Consider the following 20,544-nt stretch of genomic DNA (forward strand, 5'->3'; position numbering starts at 1 on the left):
TGAGTCTCATCGAATGAATGGAGATCAAGTGGAGAGTATATTGTGAATTTTATAAAATATATGGATAAAAGGTAAGTTAAACTTACTTAAAAATTATCTGAAACTTAACCTTTACCAAACATGCAATAAGGGTAGAGATTAATATAAAAATTACTTTTAAAAAATCTAGACATCGTTTGACCGAATCTGGGAGTCGACCAAAATTAGGCTAGGCTTTTGTTAGATGCATCAGTTTCTTTATAAAATAAATTTACACAATAGTTCAATCCTGCAAACTAAGAACGTCATTTGATTACTATTCTATAGAGAGAAAAATGTATCAAATCCAAATAAAATTCTGCAACTAAATAACAAGTAAACGTGTTTTAAGATTTTTCTAATATAACAAAAAAAGAAAAAAAAAAATTCAAATAGGAAGAACAGAGTTTCTTGATCCTCTTGCGTGTCCAAATGAAAAAATTGATTTATATCCTCTGCTACTGCTTTCTTCATTGTTTCTTACCTCAAACAGCTGTCCATTTCGCTGCATGATTTCTTGAACTGACAAATAAACGTGTCGATCCACTGCGGAATCCATTGAGAAAGATCTTCTGATGGGCTGTATTAAAAATTGATCATCTTTTTCTCTTACATCGATGCCTTCATCTCCCATGATTGAAACATGATGAAATTTTCTGGGTTTTGATTTGCCAATCTTCTGATCAAACTTTCTTGATGAATGAGTTGTACTTGAAGGATCCAGATTTCTGCTTGAACCACCTCTTTCTTGGTGTCTACTAAGTTCAATCACAACAAAATCTTCCTCACTTCCCGCAATGCTCAAGGGTTGTGGATCTTGAGGTGAAGAATTTGGTGCAATGATTCGGTCAAGCCGGTATCGATTTCTGCCTGAAATGGCTGATCTGCATAGAGGACAATTTGCATTGCTCTGAAGCCATATATCAACACAGTCTAAGTGAAAAACATGATTACATTTGGGAAGGAGTTTAAGTATATCATGTTCTTGGAATTCATTTAAACACACCACACATTTCGACGGGATCCCATTTTCGGCATTTTTACTATACTGGAAAGTGGGGATTTCTCGAATAAGTAACTCTTCGAGGCCTCGGCTTTGCCACGAGGGAGAGTAGGCTGTCAATGGATCATCGTTCCTCGTTTGTCGTCGAAAAGAAAAACGCCGCAAAGGGTCAAACTGTTGCCATCTGAAGCAGCACTTTGTGGCCAAAATATAGTAGCTGATTAGTAAGAAAGCTGTTGCTGTGATGCATAATACTGCAATGGCTAGGATTGGGAATCCATTGTTGGATATTGAAGGAGAAGGGCTATTGATTGGAGTAGGAGATTGAGATTCTTGAATGTTAATGGTGCCCATTGGCAAGAACTTGAGGAAAAACTTTGAAATTGGAATGAACAGTTAATGTATTAGAAATTCAGAATCATGATGTTAGCTGGTGTATCATGTGTGAAATCAAGAAAATGATGAAACAGAACACGAGGTGAGTGGGTGGGGTAGCGGAAGGTGATGAATCAGTTTTATGGAGAATTCAAAAGTCAAACACACAATGAATCATTAAAAATGGACAACATTGCATGAAAATGAGGAAAGTTTTGAGGAAGACTTGTACCATGTGTTTGAAGAGGCTGAGACATGGGCATGGGAATTGGAGAAAACCCTAGTTGACTTATTTATTTAGATGTTTGACAGGCAGTGTTGGGAACGTGACACTTCAAAATTTTGAGAGAAAATACTCGTAACTGGCTTGATACACTGAACTCGACACGAAAGCCTGCACAACCAGTGGAACATGATGTTTAATTCGATGCCGAGTGAAAAAATTTAGTGTAATGCTACATAAGCACTCTTAGTAGGACTAAGTAACATTACCTAAAAATATTATCAGGGCTTGACTAGTCGTGGATCCTCTTCAAAGAGAAGTGCCTGCGAAAATGTAGACACGGATTGTGTATGACTGTCATTAGCCAAATATCACCCTGTCCACTAATATGTTGATCATTATAATGTTTAAATATTGGATATGAATATTTTCACTTACAGGTTGCTTCATTTACGTTTTGACTCATTCAACAATTTGCTCGTGCAGTGTTTTAGGATTCCTTGTTAAAAACTTTATTAAGGTTCCTTATTTGTCTGGTTTTACACATGGAAGATGAGAAAGGAATCTACGATTACAATTTAAAAATACATTTAACGAACGTGTATAGATTTTAGAGCGTTGAATATATCAAGAATTCAAATGCAAAGTTAGAATCTTTCCATCTACATCAGCTGAATATGAAACTGTATCATGAAAGGAATTATGATTAAAATTGGTCAAATATAGCGGTCTAAAGAGTTCAAGAACTTCGATATACAGCCTGTTTGGGAGGAATTTTTTATTCCAAAAAAATTAATTTTTTGCCCGTTATTTTATTATTTCAATCGTAATTTTTTATTTCTTCTCTTACTGGTGGACTCCACTTTTTTTCTAACGGTCAAAAAATCAATTCTCAAAATCCCTCTCAAATGGGGCCATAGCTATCTAATTCTTCAAGTCCCCACCCCACAAAACAAATGTGTCTAATGACATCTTTAATTCTTGAGTTCAAATCTCAAGTCCCCATGTCGATGTCCCCTATGTCGTTTCTTCCTTTGATTTTGACTCTTAATTACATTTTTAAGGTGTTAGAATTTTAGTGAAACTCCTAAAAAATGTAGCGTCGAAATTTAAGTAGGTGAAAGTGACATAGGGACTAATATATATTATAAATATATATATATATATATATATATATTAGAAACACTAAAAATCCTTCATTTTAGAACAACGGAGTTGTAGGCATGCACGTAGTCCCCTTGTCCGCTCAACACAATCTAGTTTACACCTCTAAGTCAAGTTTGATTTAATCTCAATCGTGTAATTTAACTTGAACAGAGATTCATACTTGATGCTACCAAAAATCGTACTTGTTGATTTCTCGAGCTTGAGGACTATGAATGTGCACGATCGTGGTCTTCTGGTACTTGAAATAAAGGCAACAAGGTATGCTCTCGTCGCCCCTCCGATGCTAGAGGAATTATATGCGTGAGGCTATGAATCGGGGAATAATGAAAACGCACCTGAACAATGACTCATGGCCCTGTATTTATAGTAGTAGGTGGCATTCTCCGAATGGCACTCGACTAGTTGGGTATCTCTATCCAACAGGTCCTATTAGGTGAAGGAGTTGGACCAATGCCATGATTATGTTTAGAATAGAATCCATGTGGGAGTCAAGTATTAAAGTAATATGGTAGACTTAGAGTCCCAACTACGTAGGAATCCTATTAGGTCAATAATAACAATCGTAGGCTGCGAGGAGAATATTTCTCGAGGACCATTCTCGCTCGAGGACAGGATCATGAAAATGAGAATACAACAAGAATGAAAGCCCTCGAGCATTATATCGCGAGGAGATAATGCTCGAGCACTACAGATGTGGAATCACAAGAGTTCTCCGAGAAACATCCTCGGGATACAGTGTTCGAGCATAACCAAACTTTCCACATCACTGCCCCCTCCCCCCGTGCATCCTACCCTGGGATCGGGCTAAGGAAGTCAAGCCAGGGTGCGAGATGCATAGAGTTCGATTTGCTGATAAGTGATGTCGTTGGGATTTTAATGTGTTCAGGGGGAAGTCAGTGTGGAGATAGCAAGAGCGCGAGCTGTCCCAGTAAAAAATAAGGGGTCCTTAGATGGGAGACACGTGGCATGGGCCAACGGCTGAGATTGATGTGACCCTTGGTCTTCCCCCAAGGTTCTATAAATACCCCATGATTCTGTTCATTTTTCACTTTTTACTCTTTGTGAATCTTCAAGTGCCAGATCGAGGTCAAGCTATAAACTTAGCCTTTGTTGTTTGGGCATCGGGTTCCTTGAGATAAGGCTCTGGACTTTTAAGTTATTTCTTTAGTTTTAAATTGAAGAGAGATGTCGAGTACTGAAAGTGACTGGGGATCTGAGAGTTCGGATAACTCTAGGGACTGTAGGGCTCAGTTAAAACCTGCAGCTGTTCCTTTAGACGCTCGACCTAGGGAGCCAGACGTTGTCGACCTTAAGTTTCTCGACGTCCAATGTAGGTTTAAAGAACATCTAGTTATGTAGGCGACGAGCGAATATGGGCTTATGCCCTACAATGACTGTAGGTCTCCTGACCCTGAGGATAGAATGAATAGGGCCCGAGAAGGTGAGTTTGTGATTTTTAGGGACTCTTTAAAGGCTGGGTTCAAATGGCGCATGCATCCGTTTTTTGTTGGTTTTTTGGTCAAGCATTCCATGTGCATGGGACAATTAGTGCCCAATGGTTGGAGAATGCTCGTTTACTTCTTCATTGCCTATAGGTATCACGCCATACCTCGACCTATGTCGAATGGTTTTCGAGCTTAAACAGCTCTCTAAGTTTACATGTTTCTCTTACCTTTCTTCTTGAGGTGCCTTTAGGATCCCGAGGATGCCTAGTTCGTTGAAGGGGTGGAAAGATAAATGGTTCTATGTTATAGCTCGAGATCCCAATCTCTCTTTTTGGCCTTTGTGGGATATCCCGGACACAGCAAAGTTTTGTGAGGGACAGGCCTACTTCGAAACTCTAGAGAGGGATCGACAGATGTTAGAGGATCTTGAGCCCTTGGTGTATGATATAGATGATATTCTCGGGGATGACATCCTCAACCTTGTGTGTGCAAAAGGCCTCCAGGGTAGGATATTTATTCTTCTGTCAATTTATTCATTTTTTCTCGATCATGTGCCCTTGCCTAACACTTGAAATTTTGTGCAGAGAAGTCTTTTGATCCATCAGCTCTACGTCGAGCAGTGAGCTCGAAGTCTAAGGAGCCCCAGGTCAGGGCTTCAGGTTAGAAGAAGGAGAAAAAGAGACCTTGAGTTTACACAACTGAAGTTCCTCCTAGAAGTCCGGGAGAATCATCGAGTTCAAGGCCTCGAGCTCCGAGCCCTCTTCCTCCTCGATGACAGGGGAATTCTCCCAGACCAACTCCAAGGTCTTCATAGCCACTTCCTCCTCGGGTAACTCCCGAGGTTGTTGATCTCGAGGATGACTCCATTCCTCCTGTTGCCTCGATCATCGAGGACTTTGAACGGTGCCATTTGGTCCCGAGCATCGTTGCAAAATACAGAGGCGACGTTGGGTTTGACGAGGGCATGAAGGCCCTCGAGCTTCTTACCTTGGAAGTAAGTATTGACCCCTTTATGATGTTGTACGAAGTATTTTTCCCGTTCTAATGCTCTTTCTTTTTTTATTGTTAAACACTGAGCATTGCCTGAGGACTTTCACTGCAAGGGATGGATGAATCCCACAAGGTGGCAGGGTTGGTTGAGGCTATGGAGCTACGATATAAGAAGCTTGCTGATGTCGAGGCTACTCGATCCCAGCTCCAAAGGGAGCGTGAGGATGCAAGAAACGAGCTGAGAAAAGCTCGGGATGAAGTGGGGGCTACCAAGGACGAAGCTGAAGAACTAAAGCTCGAGCTTGAACAGCTCAAGAAAGATTTTGGGGCCAAGGTTGAGGAGGCTCGAGCTTCAGCAATCGAGGACTTTAAAAAGTCCGAGGAAATGGACAGGCTGAAGGGCAAGTATGTGTTAGGCTCGTACCTTCATGCCCTTAAAGAAGCTCGGGCCTTTCTTAGGATGAAGATGCCAGAGGTTGCCCCTGAGGAGCTCAAGATGATCCCTGATATAGCTGAGACCCTCGAGCTGTCTGATTCTAACACAGTCGACGAGGCGATCGAGGACGAGGATACGTTAGAGAAGGGTGATGCTGCTCTTAGGGATGAAGACCAAGAGTAGAAAATCACAACTCCCTTTCCACGATTATATTTTGACGATGATGTAATGAACATGCTTGTCCATAACCTCGGGCATTTTCCTTCGAATTTTTGAAATGAGTGATCGATTTGTTATTATTTTTTTTATTTTTATTGTCCGTTTTACATTATGCTCGATCACTAATTTCGATATGATACAATGGCCTCCTCGAGGACATGATCGTTTGATAAGTCATCGTAGAAGGATTTATATCGATGACTTAGTTGTATAAGAATTTTAATGCCAAGTAATGAACTCGATCATGACAATGATCTCGATCTTTATCATATTACCCCGACAACTGAATAAGGAATATAATCTGCTCAGAAATCGTGATGACTTAATCCATTATGAAGTTTCAGACAAAGATAATAGCTCGATCTTAAGGTCATTCCTAAATATCGAAAAATATCTCGAGGACTAAATTGTAAGAAATGACAATTATAATTGACGAACCTTGATCATAAGTGACAAGCTCGATCTTAATCTCGGGTCCTTATCCTGAAGATTTTGTTAAGCATAGATCAGACGCCCAAAGTAATTAAGCTCGATCAATACATTACCTTTGATGATTGATCTTGTTCTCATGTTCCTAAGGTCTAGGGAAGCCACGGTCCATGAAAGTGCGATTCCCGAGCTTACTTCCCGAGAACAAGCTGGGCCTTTTTGACGAGTTTTGTGCCCGACGTGATCGGGAATGTTATGTGCTCGGGTATTTTACATTGCCTTGATTGGTATTTTGGTAGATGCTTGCTTGGGGCCTCTGAAGTGTTTGCTTAGGGCAAGACTTTGAGTGCTTGCTCGGGGCAAGGATACTTCGAGTGCATGCTCGGGGCAAGGCTTTGAAGTGCTTGCTCGGAGCAAGGCTTTGAGGTGCTTGCTAAGGGCAAGGCTTTTGATCTACTTGCTCGGGGCAAGGCTTTGAGGTGCTTGCTCAGGGTAAGGCTTTGCAGTGCTTACTCGAGGCAATGCTTTTGATCTACTTGCTCGGGGCAAGACTTTGAGGTGCTTGCGCGGGGCAAGGCTTTGCGTTGCTTGCTCGTGGCAAGGCTTTGAGGTGCTTGCTCGGGGTAAGGCTTTGGTTTGTAGTGATCATATCATCGAATTTAAATGTAATATAACTCTATAAATGGACTTGGCACACAGGCCTTAGGATAAAAAAAATAGATTTGGCACCTAGGCCTTATTAATGATAAAAAGGAAAATAGATTTGGCACGCAGGCCTTATTTCTAAAACATGGTGAAGCGAGTTACTTGTATATACCTTTAAGTTTTCGGCGTTCCATAGTCTTGGGAGTGATCTTCCTGAAGTATCTTTTAAACTGTATGTACCTTCTGGGACCTATCGTATGACTTCAAAGAGTTCTTCCCAAACTGGTCCAAGTTTTCCCGAAGCATGACCAGCGGCTTCAGCCTTTCTCAACACCAAATCTCTAGCTTTGAATCTTCGCAGCCTTACTCTTCTATTGAAATACTTTGTTGTTCTGTCTTGGTAAGAGGCTATTCTTAAGGCTGGCCGATCACGAACTTCTTCCAAGAGGTCGAGATGTTCAGTGGTGTGCCTTGTTTCTTCGAGATTAAGTCTTCTTTGGCTGGGTAATCTTATTTCAATGTGAATGGTAGCTTCGATTCCAAAAGCTAACATAAAGGGGCTCTCGTCGGTGGCGGTCCTGTGGGATGTTCTATATGTCCAAAGTATGGAAGACAACTCATCGGACAAAGAACCTCTTGCATCTCCAATCCTTGTTCGGACGTCTTGCAATATGATCCAATTGGTGACCTCGGCTAGGCCATTACTTTGGGGATGAGAAACTGACGTCAGGCGGTGGTTAACCCCTAGGTTGGAATAGAAATCCTTGAATTGTATATTGTCAAATTGTCGACCGTTATCAATTATGAGGACCTTTGGTATCTTGAACCTGCATATGATGGACCTCCAAATAAAAGCTCTCATCTTAGGTTCTGAGATCTTTGCCAAGGGCTCAGCATCAACCCACTTCCTAAAGTACTCCACTGCTACAACTACAAACTTCAATTGTCCTCTAGTTATTGGAAACGGACCGAGGATATCAATCTCCCATTGTTCAAACGGAGCTGAGCAACTAATGTTGGTGAGGTCCTCTGCGGGAGAGCGGATAACATTGCCAAACATCTGGCACTTATCACATTTCTTCACATATTCCACGGCATCCTTCTTCATGATAGGCCAGTAATACCCGTACCTTATGAGTTTGAAGGCTAATGCCCGAGCTCCTTGATGGTTCCCACATACCCCTTCATAAACTTTCTCTAGGGCTTAGGAGGATTCTAAAGGCTTAAGGCACCTAAGGTACGGAAGTGTGAAGCTTCTGCGAAACAAAGACTCCATTAATAATGCAATACCTTGGAGCTTTTGACCGAGCGCTCCTTGATGCCTGAGGGTCTTCTGGAAGATTGCCATTTGTTATGAAGTCCAGAATTGGGTCCATCCATGATGGCTCGTGATCAATGTCCATGACCCTAACGGTTGAATTGATGCTAGGCTCGGTCACAAATCTGACATGTACTGTCCTGTCAAGTCCATCTACTCCCATAAAACCTTGATAAGGCATCTGCCTTGTAATTGTCAGCCCGAGCAATCTTCACAATTTCACAACTTTTCAATTTTCATCGGAGATCGTGAACTTTTAAGCAGTATAAGCTCATTTTCTCGTCTTTCTTCTCGAATGTTCTGTCAATCTGCCCAACCACCGGCTGGGAATCACTAAAAATTTTGATATTTTCAAGTTCGAGATTAATGGCGAGTTCCATGGCTATGATGACAGCGTCATCCTCTGCCTTATTGTTGGTTGCCTCGAATTCGAACCTGAGTGCACACTGAATGTCTATGAGCATGTCCGGGCTCGTTATGATGACCCTTGCACCTGAGCCCAAGGAGTTTGATGCTCCATCCACAAAAATTTGTCTAACAACTGTTGTAGTGCTCGAGCTCTCTTTTGGACCCCGAGGCTTTGGGGTGAGTTCTGCAATGAAGTCCGCTAAAGCTTGGGTTTTGATGAACGGATGGGGCTTGAACTCTATGTCAAACTCTCCAAGTTTAATTTCCCACTTTAATAACCCGCCTGAGACGTCTGGCTTTTGAAGGATGTGTTTCAGAGGCTGATTAGTAAGCATCACAATGAGATGAGACTGAAAATATTGCTGAAACTTTCGTGCTACCACTATTAGGGCAAGAACAAGCTACTTGGCCAAAGTATACCTAGTCTCCGTATCAAGTAGGACTTCACTCAAGTAGTAAATGGGTTGCTGGTCTTTATTGACCTCTTTCACCAAGACGTCGCTTACTGCGTTTTGAGACACGGCCAAGTATAATAACAAAGTATCCCCAGGCTCAAGTTTAGTGAGGATAGGAGGAGACGCCAATGTTTGTTTCAGCTCCTGAAAAGCCTTTTCACACTCCTCATTCCATTCAAAGGATTGGCTGCCTCTAAGAATTTTGAAGAAAGAGAAGCACCTATTTGCTACTCCAGACATGAACCTATTTAGGGTTGTTACCCTCCCTATTAATTTTTGCACTTCTTTCTTAGTTTTGGGCGATTCCATTGCTGCCAAAGTCTGGATCTTATCGGGGTTAGCTTCTATCCCCCGGTGAGTGATCATAAAGCCCAAAAATTTTCCCTAAGCTACACCAAATACACATTTTTCTGAGTTAAGCTTCATCCGATATTTTCATAGGGTGACGAACACCTCCTTCAGGTCGGATATGTGCTGCTCTACCTTCTTGCTTTTTACCACTATGTCGTCAACATAGGCCTCGATGTTCTTCCCTATCAAATCAATGAAGACTTTGTTGATGAGCCTCTGACATGTCACCCCAGCATTTTTCAACCCAAATGGCATCACCCTATAGCAATATATAGCTGAATTAGTCATGAATGAAGTCTTCTCTTGGTCTTCCTCAATCATGAGGATTTGATGATATCCCAAGAATGCATCTAAGAAGCTGTACAACTTATGTCCGGATGTGCTATCCACAAGACTGTTAATCTTGGGGAGCGGGTAGCTGTCTTTAGGGCATGTCTTATTGAGATTTGTAAAGTCGATGCAGACTCTCCATTTACCACTAGCCTTCTTCACAAGAACAACATTAGCGAGCCAATCGGGGTACTGGACTTCCCTTATGAATCCCGCTCTCACCAGTTTGCTGACCTCTTCCTAAATGACCATACGTCTTTCTGGCGCAAACTGCCTCTTCCTTTGCTTAACAGGTTTGGCCCTCGAGCTTATATTGAGTCTATGGACTACTACTTCAGGGTTTATCCCTGGCATATCCTCGACCTTCCATGCAAAAACATCGATATTGCGGGATAGACAATTGATGACTTCCTCCCGAAGGCTGGTCTTGAGATCCCAACCAATAGTTACCATTTTTCCATGCTCGAACTCGACCACTTCCAATTGCTCAATCGGGGCAAGTCTACCCCTTGGCTCAAGCTCGAGCTGGAGGTCTGAAAGTTGCATGACATCTGTACTTATTTCTCGAATGCTAGTAACATAGCACTGTCTGACAGCTGTTTGATCTCCTCGAACTATTTCAATGCCATGGCCTGTCGGGGACTTCATGGCCGGGTGGAAAGTTGATACAATAGCTTGGATCTTGTTCAGTAGGGGTTTCCCCGAAATGATGTTGTAAGATATAAAAGTGTTAACCACTTGAAAGGGTACGATCTCCGTCACTTGTGCATTGCCAGAACCCAATGTAAGCGGAAGCTCGACGATGCCCTCCGGGATAATGACTCCACCACCAAATCCCTGTAGAGGAGTTTTTACTACTTTGAGCTGTTTGGGAGAGATTCCCATATTAGTGAAAGCCTTGTGAGAGTATGTTTGCTGCACTCTCATTATCAACCAGAATCCTCTTTACTTCAAAGTTGGCCACAACTGTTGAGACAACCAAGGCATCGTCATGAGGATATGATACTCCTTCCAAATCCCCTACCCTAAAGGTAATGTCTTCGAGTTTATCACGGGATTCCCTTGAGGTATGAGCATGTTGACGGGCATATTGCTTTCGCTCACTGTTTGTGTCTCCTCCAGATACTATGCCTCCAATGATAATATTAATTGTCCCGGCAGTGAGTTGAGCACTGCTTCCTGCTCTAGGCTCATTCCGACGGTCATTCCTCGAGCGTTTATCATGACCAATGTAATTCCTTAAGAGCCTATTTTAATGAGGGCTTCAATTTCCCGCTACAAGGTTTGACAATCTTCTGTGGTATGCCCATGATCTCGGTGAAATTCACAATACTTGCTCCTATCTCTTGTATCAGGGGGCGACTTCATTCTCGAAGGCCACTTTAACTCTTTCATATCTTTGATCTCCATTAAGATATTTGCATTGGAGGTGTTCAACCGGGTGAGAGGCCCTGGTGGACCTTCATTCTTGCGCTTTTCCCGAAGATACTCTGGTCGGGAAACGAAATCATGTTGCTTCTTGTTCTTGGGCTTTTCATGGAAGGGACCAGATCTCCTTGGATTCAGCGTATCCTCCATATTAATGTATTTTTCAGCTTGAGTAAGGAGCTCGGTTACAGTCTGCGGCGGGGTCTTTGATAAGGACATCTTAAAGGCTTCACATCTTATGGCGTAAATGAGGGTGGATACAGCCGCTGTGATGTGTAGGTCTGGTATTTGAAGTCTTTCTTTGTTAAACCTCGTCATAAATCCTCGTAGGGTTTCATTTGGTCCCTGGCAAAGTTGCATGAGAGAGACCACAGTCTTTCTAATTCACTTGTTACTTGCAAAGAAGGCTGAGAACTTATCAGCCAAATCTGAGAATGAGGCTATGGAGTTTGGCTCCAATGTCGAGAACCAATTCGTAGCAGCGTTAGTCAGCATTTGCGGGAAGGCTTTGCACATAACCTGATCCGGCACAACTTGCAAATTCATGACATCAGTATATACATTGAGATGGTTGATTGGGTCGATCGTCTCATCATACTCTTTAATGTGAGGATATTTGAATCTGTCGGGCAGGGGATATGACAATATCTTCGGCGTGAATGGAGTGTTAGGGGTAAAACCCCCTGGCTCCCGAGCATTCCGTTGTAGGCCAGCTGTAATTCCTTCTTGAATGATCCGGACAATCTCACCAGAATCCATAGCAACCGATCTCGAGCCGGAGGCCATATTACGAATACCCGAGGTCTCTACTCCGCCAGCTGCCGGGTTTGGTGGTCGAGCTCGAGCACTAGCCTTAAAATCACCATGCTCTGCTTGTGCTGGTGACGGATGCGAATTTCTTTGACTTAACAGCTGCATTAGCGTGGCAACCTGCTGTCGTAGCTCTTCGAAAGCTTCAGTTGTGACGACTGCTTGTTGGGGTGCGGGCACTCCTAACGACTCTTCTTGAGGAGCCAGTTGATCCTCAGTAGGATGAGGGGCGGTAGCGGATGAGCTTGCTGGAGGAAGACCTGATCGTGTGTTAACCATGGCTTTTGGTGGCCATTTCCACAGACGGCGCCAATGATACTACAAAAAATCGTACCTGTTGATTTTCCGAGCTTGAGGACTATGAATGAGCACGATCGTGGTCTTCTGGTACCTGAAATAAAGGCAACGAGGTATGTTCTCGTCGCCCCTCCGATACCTAAATCAGAAAGGGGAATTATATGCGTGAGGCTATAAACTAGGGAATAATGAAAACGTACTTGAACAATGACCTATGGTCCTGTATTTATATTAGTAGGTGGCATTCTCCAAGTGGCACTCGACTAGCTGGGTATCTCTATCCAACAGAGTCCTATTAGGTGAAGGAGTTGGACCAATGCCATGATTATGTTTAGGATAGAATCCTTGTGGGAGTCAAGTATTGAAGTAATATGGTAGAGTTAAAGTCCCAACTACATAGGAATCCTATTGAGTCAATAATAACAATCATAGGCTGCGAGGAGAATATTTCCCGAGGACTGTTCTCGCTCGAGGACAGGATCATGAAAATGAGGATACAACAAAGCTGAAAGTGCTCGAGCATTATATCACGGGGAGATAATGCTCGAGCACTACAGATGTGGAATCACAAGAGTTCTCCGAGAAACATTCTCGGAATACAGTGTTCGAACGTAACCAAACTTTCCACATCAATACTCATTCAAACTATGATCGTAAAAGTAAGTCTGATTATTTAAGACATTTTACAGTGTACTAATATTTTAAAACTAATAATTTCTTTGGTTTTTGGATGCGTCTAGTGATAAATTGCATATGCCAATTAAATTCTCCCCACAATATTGGAATTGGGTGACCTCACGAGCACTAGTTTTCATTCGGTTGGAAATTGAAAAGTAATCCAATTAGTGCCTTAGCGTGCGTATCAGTAGAGGGAAAAGAGGGGATCTGGGGAATATAATTCTCGATAACACAAAATTATATTTTATAAGAACAAAAGAGAAGATTGATTAGTGCTTAAAGGTAAAGTAAAATAATTCAATTTTTATTTTCTTCTTTGCTCTTTTACTTTTTTTCGTTTTTAACAATTTTTTGAGGAATTTAGTTGAGTGGATTGATGAAAAAATTATCATTTTAGAACGGTGATTTATTTTTTGATAAAATAAATAATTAATAATTTAAAAACTATTTTATATTTTTACTACGCATACCTATATGTATTAATTTATTAAATCAAAATGCATAAACAACTTATTAAATCTTAAACATTTAGCAAAATTATGAATTTAGTATATTGACTTGAGTTGAGATTGGAAAAGATTATTATTTAAAGGATAACGAGCATTTATTTATCAAAGTCTTCCGTAAAATAGACTATTTTCCAAGTGTGTTACTATTTAACAAGAATGGAGAACAGATTGTACTAGAATGGAACAGTTGAAGACCTGTAGATTACTAATCTGGAGTAACTTATTAATGACCCATATGCTATACTTGATGAAGTTTGAAACTGTGATTGCAAATTTACCAGGCAAGAAAAGGCGTTGATCAGGCAGCAAGACCATTCCTATGATAAATCAAACATTTAGGTGATCATGGGTCGAATTAGCTGACACATAAGATCAACTTCTGTCCACAAACTAAGCTCGGTTGGACCCTTTGACTCGTGAGTCTCATGGACCAAACCGAACCATCCACTAGATTGTACTTTCTAAAGAAATTAATACAAGAAGCCCAAAAATGAGCGGACTCGTGAATAAAATGGGGCCGTGCTCGACCCATGACTCATCTCAAAATGAGCATGAACCATCCATAGGCCAAACTTGAATGAGAAGAGCACACAAGTGACTTTACCCGTTTGCCAATCAAAATCATTTAAAATCCGGCCAAAATCTATGGTGTCTTTATTTTTTATTTTATTTTTATTTTTTTTTGTTTTTGTTTTGTTCCCTGTCAACCCTATAGCTATACTCGTTGAAGAAAATAATTTTGAGAGTTCTGAATTCTTCAAGAATGGGCAGGGAATTCATGATATTTCTACATTGGGTGCTAAATTGTGCTAACAAATTCACTTTCTGATTCAGCAGGTTATGGGGACTTAATTTTAATTCTTAGTTTAGATTATCTGTCTCTTATGCATTATTAATATGCAAATGTATGTGATGCATAACTCCCAACCTTCATTCTATTGTATAACTGTAGTGCTTGTGCACTCCTTTTTGGCTAGTATGGCAGCCCGGCTAATTTCACTTGTTTTATTACAAAGGCAACTTATAAACAAGTTTGATACATTGGATTAGATATATAGAAATTGATAGATCTTTCTGTGAATTTTTCTTCTTTAATCTTGTCGAGTCGATGGTAATAAAATATAACCTAGGTGATGTGATTACCATTGTGAGGCCAAGAAAATATTTGATTGCAAAAATAAGCTCAAAAGTTACATGAACTAATATTTGTGAATGCTTTGAAAGTTGTATTTTCACATTTTCATAATATGCATATACAAAGTATATGAATATACCTATTAGATTGATGCCTTTGATATAACTATTATTTTTTAGAAATATATTGACTAATTATGCATTTCTGCCTTCACTTTTATCTAGTTGAACCAAAGTGGTGTATGACGTATTGTACTAAGTGATTCGTGGTCGATGGCACGCATGACAATCATCTATAGGTACTAGAAATCTATTATCAACTATTGTTGGTTATTGAGAATCAACTTCTATTAGAGACAACTTCTATTAGAGAGATATTGTCATCGAAACTAGGGTTACAATGATAAAATTTGGTGAAAATACCAAAAATTGAAGCACGTGTCGATGTTGACCAATTGTCGGAGTTCATGATCCGTGATTGACAATTGGCAAACGCTAGAGTAGGGTGGCTAATAGCATTTAAAAGTAATATTACTTATTACATTATGATATAATCCAGTACATGCATCTAGACAAAGTAACAATTTTATATTTACTATATTAAATTTTGACGTCATATCAATTTATAAAATAAATCAAACCAAAAGCTGTATTGCACTAAATTTCCTCTTCTTTCACTTATTTTTTAAGATTTGTCAAACTGATTAGTCCCTTTCCCCTCGAAAAAAATGCAACATTCATACTATGGTATATTTTTATGTTGTTGACGTGGGTGAAAGTGACATTTCCCATAAAAAAAGTATTGTCACATAGAATTATTAGCACGATCAACATCATGTACATCACTACTTATAAACTAATTACATGGAAAACGATGACATAAGATAACGTTGCAACGCCCTATTTTCATACCTTTCATATTTAAGAAATAAATTTGATACGACTGGTAATTCAAAATTATTAGTTATCATTTTCAGTAATTAATCATTCTTCAATATTCTAGAACAACTTTGAATTGATATTTCTTTCACGATAATAATTATAAATATAAAAACACCGATCAAAATTATGAGAGTAACGAAGACGAAAGTAACGTAGTTGTTAATCAAAAGAAAAGAGATTCTAAGAATTGAATCCCTTTACATTTAGTTAGTGTCGTTCTTTTTCTTTTCTCAATGGCTTCGATTTAGGACATGTGGATTGATTCATTCTTTCACAATTCTCTACCTTCGCTCGTGATTGTGAATTTGATTCGACTCAATTTGATGTCCAAGTCTTGAAATGAATATCTAATTGATACCCACAAATTAACTTTATTAGGAGAATTCGAATAATTGTAAATGTCAAAAGCATTATTTAAAAAAATGTTTAATGATTTTCTTAAGATTTACCCTACCATATATATATATATTTGCATTTTTGTTATAGAAGTAATCACATGGGGACCATAAGCAATAACATTAAAAAATTCAAATGGGGATCACCCAGTGTGAAATGTGACTTCGATGGTGCACAAGTTGATAAATTAAATTTGCTAAATCTTGTTATTAGAAGATGCTTGATAAGGTTATTGATTGTTTGGTTGGTCAATCATATTAGTGGCAAAGTTGAGAAAATTTTATATAAATTAGTCTCCCCTTAAGTGATTTCCATGGCAACAATGGAGGATCATTCTTCTAGGTGGTTTGATGTCCAATCTGTGCCTCTCAGTTACACATTTCCCCCAGAAAACAGACCAGGGAAACTCCCTTTTTCTACATGCACTGCAATCCCAATCATCAACCTTAACAGTCCAGAAAAATTAGACACAACTCAGAAAATCATTAAAGCTGGTCAAAATTTCGGGGTTTTTCAGGTCTTCTTTTGTTTTCTTTGACTGTTAAATGAAGACTTACTGAAAATGGATCGTGTGGTCGACTCTAAATTTGTTATCTGATATGATTCTTATTGGAATTGCAGGTGATTGACCATGGAGTTTCAGAAAGTGTATCAACTGAGGCACTTAATGTGTTGAAGGAATTATTCAATATGCCAGTGGAGGAAATTTCAAGGGATGCCATTAAAAATGGTTGGGTGCATATGGGCAGCACCAGTTTTGCCATTGATGGTGTTCATTTGTGGAGGGATAACATTAAACACCCATGTCACCCCTTGGAAAAATGCATGCAACGTTGGCCTCAAATTCCAACTAGGTACAGGTGATGTCTCAAAATTCCCTTCCAACCCCAAAAAAATTTATTTCTCTTCCAAGAAATGTTTTTAACACACTTACGTAAGCGTGAGTTTGTGATCATGAGTTTCAAGGCCCGATACACAATTACGCATGTGTGAGTTTGTAAAGTGTAAACGTGTGTGTGACCATCAAGGGTTTCAGAACCCAAAATGTTCACGTACACGATTCACACACAATTCTCGAACTCGTGGCATGATGAACGCATTTAACACAAATATCTTTAGTGGCGATTTTCAGAGAAGTGATGGCAACATATGTACAAGAAATAAGAAGATTGAGTTGGAGAATTCTTGAGCTGATTTCTGAAGGATTGGGACTTGAAAAGGGTTACTTTGAAGAAATAAGTCAAGTCCAATTTCTATCAGCAAGTAATTATCCAGCATGCCCAGACCCAAGTGTGACTTTGGGAGTATTAAAACATTTTGATCATAGCTTTATAACAATACTATTTCAAGGAAATGTCGAGGGACTTCAAGTGTTACATGATGGCAAGTGGATTGGAGTTGGGGTTGTACCTAATGCCTTTGTGGTCAACATAGGCACTCAATTAGAGGTATACTTCAATTGTTCAATTATTTTAGAGGTATTGCTCATTTGTTTATAAAAATAACTTTTTGCTACACCCTTTTAATTATATTCGATAAAGAAAGTAGAAAATTGAGTGAAGACTTCTCATAATCGGAAAAAAAAAAATACATTACGATGAGACTTTAACTCAAGTGAATTTGACAATATATTACAAAAGTTCTTTTTTTTTTTTAATTTTTATTTTATTTCAATATGTAAAAATAGAAACAATTGAGCCTTGTTTTAGCCCCATATTCTAAAAATTCATTTTTCCCTCATTTTCATCTACCCATTCTCCCAATAAAATAATTTACATTTAAATCTGCACATTATTCAAAAAGTCACTATTACAAAACTCATGTTTACACAAAATGGTGCTCAAACATATTTTGAACGTCAACGGACAATATCTTACATCTCCCTTCCTTAATCTTGTCAAGTCTAACACTCACGTCTTCTGGTGTAGATTATGAGCAATGGAAAGCTAAGAAGTCCAGAACACAGAGTAATGACAAATTCAGAAGAAGACAGATTAACCATTGCCACATTCATTAATCCTTCTCCAAATTGCATAGTAGAACCAGCCAAAGCTTTGATTAATGAATCAAATCCTCCTTTATATGATTCATTTATGCACAAGGATTTTGTTGTTTCTTCCAAAGCGTTTGGTCCCTATACCGACGTTGTTCAAACAAAGGATTAATCTGGAGTTGGAAAATTATGGAATTTGTATTTACTTATTCGAATGTTGTAAATTAAAAATTGTTCATATTACTATCCAAAAAACCTACTTTTGTCAACTCTACTTTTGCGTATCGGTATTTAAGGCGAAAGTTCTATTATTTCAATTAAATTTTGATGGGTCGTTTGATTTCAGGAGGTTGCTAGCTCGAATCTTCATATAGATATAGATATTCCTCTTTGAACTTTGAAGTTATATTGTAAGACTTGACATCAAAATTTGAATTATGTGTGTGATACTGTGATTTCTTCAAAATATATTGATGTTATTTAGGGGTTATTTGACAAAGTGTTTGATAAAAGTTTATCAATGTGAAAATTAATTATTGACTTTAATTTCTATTATTAATAATTTTTAAAATTATCTTCAACATGCGCTTAATGTGCACGTGTCCATTTCAAATTGAATAATGTTATTTGCAATCGTTTACTAACATAGTCGTCCCACGTGACATACTGTCACATGTATACCACATGCAAATTACTAACCGTCACATGTATGTCACATAGAACGACTATGATAGTACAAATTACTAACCCTTATATGTATGTCTCGTAAGACGACTAGGTAGTGAGTAAATTGCAAATAACATTATTGTTTCAAATTAAGGCCATGTTTGATCCACATTATTTGGAAAAAAAATATATTTTTAAACAGTTATTTGACATCATTTCAACCATAATTTTTTCAATAAAATAATATTACATGCAAATCTAAATTTTTTATTTATTTTTTAACCACACATTTTTCATCATTACATTATTCAAAAATATGTTTTTATGAAAATAATGTGGCTCAAATAAGGGCTAAAGGTGAAGATTTGTAATAGGCTTAGGGCCCAATTTTAGCCCATTTTGAAGCTTGTTAAGCTTGATTGGGCTATTAAGGGCCTTCTACAGCCTCGGTATAATTAACATTTTCAGCTGGGCTGATTGGCTTAGGGCGTCAAGAAACAAAAGGCCCATGGCTCGTAAAAGGCCTGGCAGGCCCATCAAGATCAACAATACAGTCAAATCTCTCTCTCTCTCTCTTTTTTCTCTTCTATTATTCTACGGTTAATTCCTTTTTTTTTTTTTTAACGGATATATGTTAAGAGAAATACTATATGTAACATCGTAAAATTTCCACAAAAAGAAAAAAAAAAAAAAAAAAAAAAAAAAAAAAGCACAACTTCTTGTCACGAAGATAATATTGATTAAGATTTCTGTTCGGTAACCAATTTGAAAATTACCTAACTTAATGAGATGTTGCCTAGTTTAATTATATAATTAAAAAGATATTTTATATCCCCACAATCTATCCCTAAGCACAACTTCTTGTCACGAAGATAATATTGATTAAGATTTCTGTTCGGTAACCAATTTGAAAATTACCTAACTTAATGAGATGTTGCCTAGTTTAATTATATAATTAAAAAGATATTTTATATCCCCACAATCTATCCCTAAATTGTCAACAATTAGTTATTTCTTCTCACTCACGGTCTTTGTGATCGTTGATGTGTGAATTGGGGTCACACGGCCTTTTTATATTGTCATACCTGAAAGAGAAGAGTCACGCGCCACTCTAAATAGGTCATAATAATGTGGAATAGAAGAGTCACACTCCCACAATCATATCTGTAAAGTGTCACGCTGAAAATAGTAAATTTATTTGAAGGGTCACGTTTATCATCATCCATCATCTTCGACTACACTAATAAATGTGAAGTATGGGATAGTGAAAGTCATTGGTCCACATTAATCACACAGCACATGGTATAGCAAGCATTACATCTTAATTAATATGGATCACAATTTAAATTACATCTGAATTTTCTACACATTGTTGCACCTTTGTACCTTTCGATCACAATTTATACGAGATGTCATTAGTTAAAATGATCTGAGGAAGCTCAACTCAATTTGTTAAGCACCAGCCATAGCATAAAATCACTATGAAGAAAGTAACCTAAAGTTGTCCAATAATCATAGTTATCAGACCCAATTCGATCATCGAATCGGATAGATTATTGGTTCATCGGGTCAACGGTTCAATCGATGGGTTAGTAGTCTAGCCATCAGGTAGATCGAATTTAGTTAAAAATAATAATTAAAAAAAGAGACGATATACATAGCAATGAGTTTTAGTTAAAAAAAAAAAAAATATTCGACCAGTCTCTTGATCAAATTAGTGACTAACCAGTTTACAATTGAATAAATTCAATTTTCTTTGTTCCGCTTAGTTCGCATGGATATTGATTGGCTCATTTGCTAATGGATATCAATCCGATCGGACTAGTGTCTGATTCATCAGTTCCAAATTGGATCGGCCTGTTCGGTCCAATTTTACTAT

General features: G+C 38.7%; 3 protein-coding genes across 4 annotated transcripts; 1 reads left to right on the forward strand and 2 right to left on the reverse strand.

Moving 5' to 3' along the window:
* Positions 1–365: 365 nt before the first annotated feature.
* Positions 366–1,647, reverse strand: LOC111391925 (RING-H2 finger protein ATL1-like). Its single transcript, XM_023017213.1, has one exon. The coding sequence runs from the start codon at positions 1,373–1,375 to the stop codon at positions 407–409; it is 969 nt and encodes a 322-aa protein (XP_022872981.1). The 5' UTR covers positions 1,376–1,647; the 3' UTR covers positions 366–406.
* A 9,051-nt stretch (positions 1,648–10,698) lies between these two features.
* On the reverse strand, positions 10,699–11,558 carry LOC111391929. The gene is made up of 2 exons (XM_023017215.1): positions 11,146–11,558; positions 10,699–11,050 (listed from the first exon to the last, which is right to left on the reverse strand). The coding sequence occupies exons 1-2, from the start codon at positions 11,556–11,558 to the stop codon at positions 10,699–10,701; spliced, it is 765 nt and encodes a 254-aa protein (XP_022872983.1).
* Positions 11,559–16,228: 4,670 nt separating this feature from the next.
* LOC111391924 (hyoscyamine 6-dioxygenase-like) lies at positions 16,229–18,446 on the forward strand. Of its 2 annotated transcripts, none has more exons than XM_023017212.1 (4): positions 16,229–16,523; positions 16,628–16,860; positions 17,139–17,454; positions 17,935–18,446. In XM_023017212.1, exons 1-4 carry the CDS (start codon positions 16,320–16,322, stop codon positions 18,169–18,171), a joined length of 990 nt encoding a protein of 329 aa, XP_022872980.1. In that variant the 5' UTR covers positions 16,229–16,319; the 3' UTR covers positions 18,172–18,446. The 2 variants fall into 2 exon arrangements, with proteins under 2 accessions (XP_022872980.1, XP_022872979.1); XM_023017211.1 differs by having other exon boundaries at positions 16,230–16,523; positions 16,628–16,866.
* Positions 18,447–20,544: the final 2,098 nt, after the last annotated feature.

The sequence above is a fragment of the Olea europaea genome, unplaced genomic scaffold (genome assembly GCF_002742605.1).
Source record: "Olea europaea var. sylvestris unplaced genomic scaffold, O_europaea_v1 scaffold858, whole genome shotgun sequence".
NCBI classification, from domain to species: domain Eukaryota; kingdom Viridiplantae; phylum Streptophyta; class Magnoliopsida; order Lamiales; family Oleaceae; genus Olea; species Olea europaea.